Below are 11,231 nucleotides of genomic sequence, written 5' to 3'. Positions count from 1 at the left end.
ACTATAGATACAAAGAGTTACATAAGGTTACACGTTGACTAGGATTTTTTCTTTCTAACTAATCACTCCCATCCTGATTTTTAAGGGGGGTGAGCCCTCATTTTCCTTAATCTCCAATCAAAATTCACCTCTTTGTAAAACCTATGTAAACTTATGTATGTGTAGCATTGTTGCTGAAGAAATCTAGCAAGAAAACCTTCCGGGCTCGGAGCCTTTTAACGGACCAATCTGAAATAAAGGATCCGCTATTTCCTTGTCACTAAAGAGAGCACAAAGTCATTCATTATCTGTCTCGGACAGCCTAGCTTCCTAAAGATCAAGAAGCCAGAAGGTCAAAGTGATGGGTCCGCCGAGAAAATCACCTTGGAAATACTCATTAGCCAAACTAGCCATCTCACAAAAGTCAAGTCTATTTTGATTCATGGTTGAAAGCTTGTGCCAGTAAACTGTGAATAAACAAAATATCGCCTGATATTATTGCTTTTGAACAGGCATTCCCTTCTCCAATTTGCAGTTTTGTTCATATAAAATGATCAGCACAAATGCCACAAGAACAAGCCTACACTGCATTTACATGTCCTTCAAGGCAAACAGAAGCGTGTTATGTACACTCTACCAAAGCAAACAACTGAATCTGGAATCCGGAATCAGCAAAGAATGATCGACATAAATCTACACAAATACGGAGTACTTCAGTGCAGGAAGAATCATCAGAGTGTCACCTAGATGATCGATCCCCTGGACTGGAAGAGATCCAACCGGCCCTTGGCGTCCGACAGCAGTCGCTCGACGCGCAAGTCCTGCACCAGCTGCCCCTGCTTCGACGCCCAGAGGAGCACGGCGAGCACCCCGGCCTGCGCCACCTCCTCGCTCTCCGGGACATGCAGCGCGATGTAGCAGAGCAGTATGAGCGCCTCGATCTGCAGCTCGTCTCCGAGGTACACGAGCTGGACGAGGTGCCGTGCCCCGCCGTCGTCGACGATGGCCCTGCAGTGGTTCACGTGCAGGTGGTTCTCCGTGCACGCGAACTTGGTGAGCGCCACGATGGCCTCCTTGGCGACCGGCGGCTCGCGGTCGTCGAGCAGCCGCACCAGCGGGCCGATCACGCGGGTCTCGCTCGCGGTGAACGTTCGCGACAGGCAGCCCAGCGAGGTGATGCACGGGAGCAGCAGCAGGTCGTCGTACTCCCCCTTGCGCACAATGGAGAGCAGCTGCTCGGCGACGGCCTTGGCTGGCGGTGAGCTGGGCTTGAATGCGGACTGCCGCAGCGCGAGGTTGTGCTCGGCGACGCGGGTGATCTCCATGATCGCCATGGCGGAGTAGTACTGCAGGTGCGTGCCTGCGCCGTCGTCGCCCTTCTCTAGGAGCCTGGCGAAGCAGAGCAGCGCGCGGGACTCTGTTATGCTCTTGCAAACTCCCGGATGGCCGCGGGCAAGCTTCCACAGAGCCTTCGCCGCCATGGCCTTCATGTGCGCCTTGGTGGCCGGGTCCTCGGTCTCGCGCGGTCCACGGCCGCTCGAGCCGTTTGAGCTCAGCTGGGGCCTACTGGGCGGTGGAGCCGTGACCCGGCTCGTCGTCGTCCTGCCGGCTGCCGCGGATTGCGTCTGGTTGTTGCGTCCATTCGAGCCTTCCGACGAGTTCGGCGGTTCATTGGAGGAGTAACCGGATACTCCTGGGAGCATGCTGGGCGTGCTCGCGAGCACGACAGAGTGAAGCGACCTCATGTGCTCCGGCGGAGGAGGCGCAGCGTGCCGGGTGCTGCTTCCTCCGACAGAGTACCTGCTGTGCTCTTGGATGGTACCAGCGGCGAGGTGACCGACGAGGTGCCGGACGGCGTTGTTCTGCGCGAACAAGTCCTGGCATCTCGGGCTCTGGTGCGCGAGCGACGCGATGGCCTCGGCGGCCGCGGCCTGCACGCGCATCGGCGGCTCCTTCAACGCGGCGGAGTAGACGGAGCAGACCCCGGCATGGAGAAGCTTCTCCACGCTCCCCTCGTCGCGCCCAAGGAACCCGAGCGCCGTGGCGGCCGCCTCCTGGCCGTCATCGGTCCCTTCTTTGAGCAGCTTGACGAGGGGCGCGATGCCGTCCTCCTCCACGATGAGCTTGGAGAAGTGGGGGCTGTCCCGCGCGAGGGAGGCGAGGGTGGAGGCGGAGTCGGCCCGCACGGCGAGGCTGCCGGTGTGGAGGCGCGCGATGTGGTCCCAGATGAGGAAGAGTATGGGCTCGTTCTGCGCGATGTTTGGGAGGCCGCGCAGGTCGGCGTCGTCGTCGGCGCCGTTGGCGTCGGCGTCGGCGCGCGGGGAGGAGATGCGGATGAGCCAGGCGACGTCCTCGATGGCGGTGTCGAGCAGCGCGAGGGTGCGCGGGAACCCGGAGACGGGGTTGAAGGTGAGGAAGCGGCGGAGGCGGGAGTGGCTCTCGAAGCACCTGGCCGACATGCCTCCGGCCTTGCCCAGCGCCTGCAGGGTGCCGGCCACGATGCGCTCGGCGGGGCGCTCGTACAGCTCGGCCCGCGCCGCCTGCCGCAGCACCTCCGCGAGCTTCTCCGCGCGCGCCCGCAGGTCCTTGCACTCGGGCCGGAGGCACTGCCCGGAGCCCGACTGCTTGGCCACCTGGTCCGCGAGCTTGATCGGCTTCGCCAGCAGCGCCTTCACACCCTCCCCCATATCCCAAGAAAATCAAGCTCAAAACTCAGCAATAGCAGAACCTTAGCAGAATTGCACAGGACGAATCCCCCCGGATTGGAGCTTGAAGCCTTAAATTGGGCGAGACCGAGCGCAGAATAATACCGCCACCGACGAGCTTGCCGATCAGAACGAGGCGGGTGATGGTGGATGACTGGACCGGGGTGGATTCCAAAGCTGCGGTTTTGGCTATCCTTCTTCCGTTCCTTTCCGTCTGTTTGAAAGCAACGCACGAGCCGACGACGAGGGGAGGAGAGGAGGGGCCTGGGTTTAATGGGGCAGACCAGGACGAGGCGAGACGACCTGACGGGGGAAGACCGGAGAGGCAGGCCCGGTGTCGCTCTAGTGTGGACAGCCGCCCCCTGGCTACGTTTCTGCAGCGGTTTCCTGCGTCGAACTTGCTTGCGAGATTTCGTGCCAAATGGTGCGAGAGTTCCTCATGTTTTCTCTGCCGAACCTTCCCTTTCTTTTTCGGGGCACTCTTTTCCCGCTAACTAACCAAAGGTCCTAACATAACTTAGGCATCAAGTCCAAGTAGTCGGCCGTCCGTGTTGTCCAACAACAAGCTCTGATCTAATCGCTGGGTAAAGCTTGTGTATGACCCGGTCAAACTGGGCAACGACAGCGTCCTGATTAAGGAACGCGAGAGTGGTAAGCTAGGCCCAGCGTATGCAGTGATGGATGGGGTTGCTGCCTTTGATTCCATGATTGATTGCGATCTAGTACTACTAGCAAGTTATTCTCCCCACTATGGGTTGTCAGATTTGACAGGAGCGGCACGATATCTTCTCGCGGTCTCTTCGTAGTCTCTCGTTCTGGAGAGACATTCCTGGGCGACCATCAAAGCAGCATCTTCTTTGCCCGCTTGGGATAATCTCTGTTCAGAGACCTAAGTTGACAATCTTTTTGCCCTGTCCATTTGATAGAATAATACTCCCCTTGTGTCAAAATAAATGTTTTAACTTTATACTATTGAGTGTCCTGGTCCTTCCTGACGCTCAGTTCAACATGCTATGGGGTGCCTGCTAGCACGTGCAACCGAGGAGGCCTCAATATCGTGTGGTCGTCCAAAGCACAATGTCTTATGCCGAGGCACATGTATACTTGATAGCACAAAATAAAAAAGAAATTCTCCTCACAAAGCAAGTACATGGTATGGATAGAGATCACAAGTCCGGATTTTTTTCCTAGATTTGCAATCATGTCAGTAAGGAGAGTTGACGGAGTATGTCTACTATATCTTCCTCTTGAAACCCTCGAATAGCTCCTCATGATTCTCATGAGTGATTTTTCCAAGCGTCAAAGGTGCAACGCGTTGTGGACAGGTAGATCCAATTGCAGAATGTGGGCATGGAACTCTCAAACCCTCTCCAGGGTTTCCCCGCTCCACTTATATAAACATCTCGAGGTGGGATCAACACTTGAGGCCCATTAAAACTCTATGCATATGTTCCACACGAATTCAATCTGAGATCGATTGTTGAGATCGAATCCCATTTGAGTGCTCCACTCGGCTCCAATCCTAGTGGGTTTCTACCCTTAAGCTTGTGATAATACGCCTTCAACATATACATAATTTTGTATGATCCACGTCTATTATATGTAGTTGTGTAATTGGAGTTGTCAAGTACTAAAATCTAGTTTTTTTATCGCTATGTATTGAAGTTTGCTATGTTGCTCGTTGATGTTGCAATGTTTTTACTTTGAGATGTGTATGCTACCTTATGTGTTGGATGCCACCTTATCTATTAAAGTTTTTTATCGTTGATACTTCCAATGTTGTGGACCGTTTCTCTATGTATGCTACCTTATATGTTCAATTCATATAAAGTGGTTAGGAACTTGACATTTCTTTGTGTACAATTCCTAAATTCCTACAAGTGGTTCGGAAGCCCATGTGGTATACTTGACATTTCTGTAAATATTTTTCATTAACTAAATATTCAATCTTTTGTGGAATTACTGATCACAATGGTAACACGCTTTCTTCAATCTTTTTGAGCCTTTTTTCATTTTCTATAATTCTTTTGATGTGTTGTCAAAATTGATGGATGAAAATGATTGATCTCTACATGAGATAGGTGGGTGTGTGAAATTTTCTTTTCAAGTTTGTTTTATTGTCAGTTTATCATTTTTCTCACAAGCCATTGCACATAGGAGGCCTCCATGTGAAATGATTTCAATTTTTTGCCTTTTTCATTTTCTATAATTTATTTGCATGTGTTGTCAAAATTGCATGGATGACTAATCATATAAATGGTTTTGAAATTGAGTTTTATTTGTGGATACTGCATAAGTTCCTAATATGGAAGGTGAAAATTATTTTTTAGAATATGTTAGACCAAACTAGAGAACACTTGCAGTTCAAATTTGAATTATTTGATGTAAATCGCCAGAAATTCAATAAATCAATAAAATATGTCAATATCACTCTGAAATTCATGAAAATTGGGATTTGGAATCCCATATGGTATACTTTAGTTCAAAATTGTAAGGGCACAATTTATAATCTTATTTATGGCACTTGCTTCACAAAACATGACATGCACGACACTAGAAAAATGGAAAAATAACTTCTTATTAACCAAATCTTCAATCTTTTTGTGAAATTATTGATCACTATGGTAACACCCATGTTATTCAGAAAATGTTCATGTTATCATGTACTATGTCATGAAGATGCCTATGGGTATGGTCATCTTGGTTGAAAGTCATTGCTCTTCATATCAGATAGGTGAGTTTGTGAAGTTTTTTTAATTTTTTAGTATATTCAGTTTATCATTTTCGCCACAAGCCATTGCACATAAGAGGCCACCATGTGAAAGGATTTCAATTTTGAGCTTTTTTATTTTCTATAATTTCTTTCAATGTGTTATCAAAATTGCATGGATGACTAATCCTATAAAATGGTAGGGAAATTAAGTTTTTGTTGTGGATATAGCATACATTCCTAATGTGGACGGTGAAAATGATTTTTCAGAATTTATTGGACCAAACTAGAGCACACTTGTGGTTCAAAATTGAATTACGTGATGTAAGTCGCCAGAAATTCAATAAACCAATGAAATATGGCAAACACTATGAAATTCATGAAAAATGGCACTCGAAATCCCATGTGGTATACTTTAGTTTAAAATTATAAGGAACAATTTACAATCTTATTTACGTGCTTCACAAAATAAGTCGTGCATGGCACTAATAATGGAAAAATAACTTTTTATTTTTGATATTGTCAGTTTATCCTTTTCCCCGCAAACCATTGCACATAAAAGGCCTCCATGTGAAAGTATTACTATTTTTGAGCCTTTTTTATTTTCTATAATTTCTTTTAATGTGTTGTCAAAATTGCATCGGCGACTAATCATACAAAATGGTTGGGAAATTTTGATTTCTTTGTGGATACTACCTACATTCCTAATGTGGAAGGTGAAAATGATTTTTCAAAATTTATTGAACCAAACTAGAGCACACTTGCAGTTCAAATCTAAATTACTTAATGTAAATCATGAGAAATTCAATAAATCAATGAAATATGGCAACATCACTGTGAAATTCATGAAAAATTGGTAGTTGGAATACATGTCGTATACTTTAGTTTAAAATTGTAAAAGCACAATTTACAATCTTATTTATGGCACTTGTTTCATACAAAAAAGTCATGCATGCCACTAGAAAAATGGAAAATTAACTTTTTATTTTTGATTATGTGAGCTTATCATTTTTCCCACAAGCCATTGCACATAAGAGGCCTCCATGTGAAAGGATTTCAATTTTTTAGCCTTTTTCCATTTTCTATAATTTCTTTTGATGTGTTGTCAAAGTTGCATTATGAATAATCATATAAAATGGTTTGGAAATTGATTTTTCTTTATGGATACTACTTATATTCATAATGTGGAAGGTGAAAATGATTATTCAAAATTTATTGGACCAAACTAGAGCACACTATTTGAATTACTTGATGTAAATCGCCAGAAATTCAACATGTCAATGAAATATGGCAATTTCACTTCGAAATTATTGGAAATTTGGCGGTTGAAATCCCATGTGGTATAATTTAGTTGAAAATTGAAAGGGAACAATTTATAATCTTATTTATGGCACTCGCTTCACAAAAAATGCCATGCATGCCAATACAATAATGGGTATTCCAAATGCACATCACTCTTTGTGGGCGTGAATCATGAGTATTCCAAGTGCATGCAAACAACTGGAAATACAATCCAGTCTTAGCATACGAATTCATACATATTTTATTCAAATAAAACAAGAAATTCAGCGTGACCCTACTCCCAAATCATAAACTAGTTGTCTCCTTCAACATGCAAGCGACACGGGATAAGCACGTCGTCGAAGCTAAGGCCAAACCAAAACGCACGTCGCCCGATGATGTTTTAGTGCGACATATGGTTGGGGATGTTGAATCATTGTATCCAAGCGGTGCGGTCCTAGTTGATGATCCGCGACCCATGATGGGTTAATAGGATCGAAGCCTGAATGTGCCCTCTCCTCCGACATTGGACCTACACGAAACCTGCACACGACGCACGCAAAGGTGACAGTACCGAAGATGTGGACATGCGCCACGAGAAGACTCCCCGCACTCAGAACCCATCCTGTCGGTAGACGCGCGTCCGGCGACACCTAGATGTCGCAGATGGCGAGAAGCTTGGCTTCACAGAGAGTGATGTTGCACGGACACACCATAGATGTGGAAGGGGTGAGGGAGAGGAAGTCTAGGATTTGTGTTGCAGTGGCGCCGATGATGGATAAGGTTGTGAAGGCAAGCAACGAAATGGGATAGGGCGCTGCATATATGGTACATGAGGGGTGGTTTGTGGCATTAAGCCTCCATTAATGGGACGGCCGTGCGACTCCCCGTGTGTGAAAACACAAGCAGTGGCCTATGTGAAAAATCACGCGACGCTCATTCACTTTTGCATGCCCGTGGGTCCGAGGCATCAGTCGTAGATTGTGTAGGACCAACTGACGACATGTAATGAGTAACGCATGCAACCAAATGTGGTTCCACACGGCTGTATGCACCGACGATGTGAATGCACACAACCTTACATGTCGGTCCCACGCGCCAGCACCGGCGAAGTAACGGTCAAAGTCTTTGACCCGACGGCAAGGCATAGTTTGGCCTCATGTGAGGCGCGATTAAGTGGAGAGGGGGAAAGTGAGCACAGTTAGATGGCGGGGCAAAGCTGAGTAGAACTAAGGAAAGGAGGGGCACGAAAATAGAAATCCCTAGATTTTAACTACACGAAAGACCATTATCTTCACGAGAACGAGCATCGTTCATTGGTAGATTTAACTACAACTCAACATGATACTTCCAATCATGGTAGATTTGAACATCATCAACTGTCAAGGCATGTCAAAAGGCATGCTCCAACTTCTAAAGTGAGAATTTACACAAATTTGGTAGTTCACCAAGGAAGACACTTGTATGGATATTGCAGAAGTTCCAGGTGAAGCACAATCTATTGCCAGAACATTGCATGGTGAGCCTGAAGACACTGAGTCTAATATCAGATCCATGACCAAGGTATTGAAGGAAATGAATGAATATGTTGTAGTGATGGAGAAGTTGGGCAGCTGAATATGAGTGTAGTCCTATTTCGAGAAGAACATAAATAGTAAATTCCCACACTTAGGTATATGTTTGCAAATATCTCTAATATGGACCAAGATTGTAGGTGTTCACCTATCAAGTTTGCTAGACATGGCAAATCATCCCCATCTTACTATGCCATTTTATATCTCTAATGTGGTACATGTCCAAGTGAGGGGACAAATATAGTTAACAATGTTGATGAAAATGACCAAGGAGTCCACGTGTAGGGTTGCATATATAACATGTATTGTACACATGACGAAGCAAGCTTCAAATTGTTAACGCATATGTCCCTAATATAACAAGGTGAAATCTTGATTTTTCTTGCTAGGAAAGGATGGCATCATAATTCACTTCCGTATCTGATTGTCTCAATATCATCAATCCAATCACATTTCTTGATTTTCTATTATTTAAATATGTGAATAGATTCACTTTTGGTCCATTTTCTAACTTGTTAATTGCCTTCTTACGGGTCATGGTAGATCTATGTATGAAAGTGTGATTGGACATAAACATGAAATAACTAGGAATCAAACATTGGACTGTATCTCATGTGTGCATTGAGATGAACTAGTTTTTAGACGCAACAAAAAGTTGTAAAACTGAGATTGATGTTTTAAAGTTATATCCAATTTCTCATTAAGAACTATGATACATTAGTAGTAGGCTACCTGAATTGTCCAACGTCAAACATTTGTTTTGGTACATCAGTTAACCTGAGTCTATCATCAACGTGAAATTACATGGATGTGGGATGTCCACTTCTCTCCTCAACAATTATGTGGACACATGTGAGAACCCCACTTATATTATGGGGTGGATCTGGATGTGGATGAGGGTTGAGCTTGGTCTATTCACTTATGGTTGTCTCAGTGGAATAATTCCCTATTTATAAAATATGGCAAATTGCATTTCGTTAGAGACGACTTTACAACAAATGTCATGATTGAGTGGTTCATATTTTTTTATCACGTCATACCACTTTTTGGTTAGGATAGAGAGCTAAATGTATTGGTTTATTGCTTCAAGAGTTAATAACACACACAATAGACTATCAGTTGCATGCATAACTCGAACATCACATATTTGTTCGTGTTAATGCACGACATTCTTGTACAATTTTTTTGTAAGGAGAGAAGGGTAAATGCATTGGTTGGTTGCTTCAAGAGTTAATAGCGTACACGATGGGGGCTCAACTCCATGCCCAACAATAGACATCACATTTTAGTTTTGTGTTAAACGAATGACATTAAATTGTATGTTACAATGTTGCAACTCTTGGAAATATGCCCTAGAGGCAATAATAAATTAGTATTATTATATTTCCTTGTTCATAATAATCGTTTATTATCCATGCTAGAATTGTATTGATTGGAAACTCAAATGCATGTGTGGATACATAGACAACACACTGTCCTTAGTGAGCCTCTAGTTGACTAGTTCATTGATCAAAGATGGTCAAGGTTTCCTTGCCTTGGGCAAGTGTTGTAACTTGATAACGGGATCACATCATTAGGAGAATCATGTGATGGACAAGACCCAAACTATGAGCGTAGCATATTGATCGTGTCGTTTTATTGCTATTGTTTTCTGCATGTCAAGTATTTGTTACTATGACCATGAGATCATATAACTCAGTGGCACAAGAGGAATACCTTGTCTGCATCAAACGTCGCAACGTAACTGGGTGACTATAAAGGTGCTCTACAGGTATCTCCGAAGGTGTCCTTTGAGTTAGTATGGATCAAGACTGGGATTTGTCACTCCGTGTGACAAAGAGGTATCTCGGGGCCCACTCGGTAATACAACATCACACACAAGCCTTGCAAGAAATGTGACTAAGTGTAAGTCACGACATCTTGTATTACGGAACGAGTAAAGAGACTTGCCGGTAACGAGATTAAAATAGGTACGCGGATACCGACGATCAAATCTCGGGCAAGTAACATACCGAAGAAAAAGGGAATGACATACGAGATTATATGAATCCTTGACACTTAGGTTCAACCGATAAGATATTCGGAGAATATGTAGGATGCAATATGGGCATCCAGGTACCTCTATTGGATATTGACCGAGGAGTGTCTCCGGTCATGTCTACATAGTTCTCGAACCCGCAGGGTCTGCACACTTAAGGTTCGGTGACATTTCGGTATAGTTGAGTTATAGGTGTTGGTAACTGAAAGTTGTTCGGAGTCCCAGATAAGATCCAGGACATCACGAGGAGCTCTGGAATGGTCCGGATGTAAAGAATGATATATAGGAAGTCTTGTTTTGGTCACCGAAAAAGTTTCGGGCTCATCGGTAGTGTACCGGGAGTAACGGGAGGGGTGCCCGGGACCATCACGAGGGGTGTCACGCCCCAAGTGGTCTCATGTGCTATGGAAAGAGATAAACCATCCCCTAGTGGGCTGGAATAAGTTCCCACTAAGGCCCATAAGGTTTGAGAAGGAAAAACACAAGGTGGAAAGAGTTTCCAAGTGGGAAGGTGGAATCCTACTCCAAGTAGGATTGGAGTAGGACTCCTCCACCTCCAATTTCGGCCAAACCTTGAGGGTTTGAGGCTCCCTCCTCCCCTCCCTCCCTCCCTCCTATACATACTAGAGGTATTGAGGGTTTTTGAGACACAACTTTGCCACGTGCTGCTCGACCCTATACCACAAAGTTTTTTCTCTGGATCGTATTTCTGCGGAGCTTAGGCGGAGCCTTGCTGGAGTAGATCATCACCAACACCGGCTGGAGAACTCTTCTACCTCTCCGCCCCCTCTTGCTGGATCAATAAGGTGGAGATCGTCATCGAGCTGTACGTGTGCTGAACGCGGAGGTGCCGTCCGTTCGGCACTAGATCGGTAAGGATCGTGATGAAGTTCGCGGGACGCATCGTGATGAAGTTCGTGGGACGGATCGTGGTGAGATAGTAC

The 11,231-nt window shown here is 45.4% G+C and overlaps 1 protein-coding gene across 1 annotated transcript; it reads right to left on the bottom strand.

Moving 5' to 3' along the window:
• Positions 1-453: 453 nt before the first annotated feature.
• Positions 454-3,708, bottom strand: LOC123449169. Its single transcript, XM_045126277.1, has one exon. The coding sequence runs from the start codon at positions 2,664-2,666 to the stop codon at positions 723-725; it is 1,944 nt and encodes a 647-aa protein (XP_044982212.1). The 5' UTR covers positions 2,667-3,708; the 3' UTR covers positions 454-722.
• Positions 3,709-11,231: the final 7,523 nt, after the last annotated feature.

This window comes from Hordeum vulgare, chromosome 4H, assembly GCF_904849725.1.
Source record: "Hordeum vulgare subsp. vulgare chromosome 4H, MorexV3_pseudomolecules_assembly, whole genome shotgun sequence".
Classification (NCBI taxonomy): Eukaryota; Viridiplantae; Streptophyta; class Magnoliopsida; order Poales; family Poaceae; genus Hordeum; species Hordeum vulgare.
Note: the sequence above shows the minus strand (reverse complement) of the source record. Positions and strands in the feature narration are given on the sequence as shown.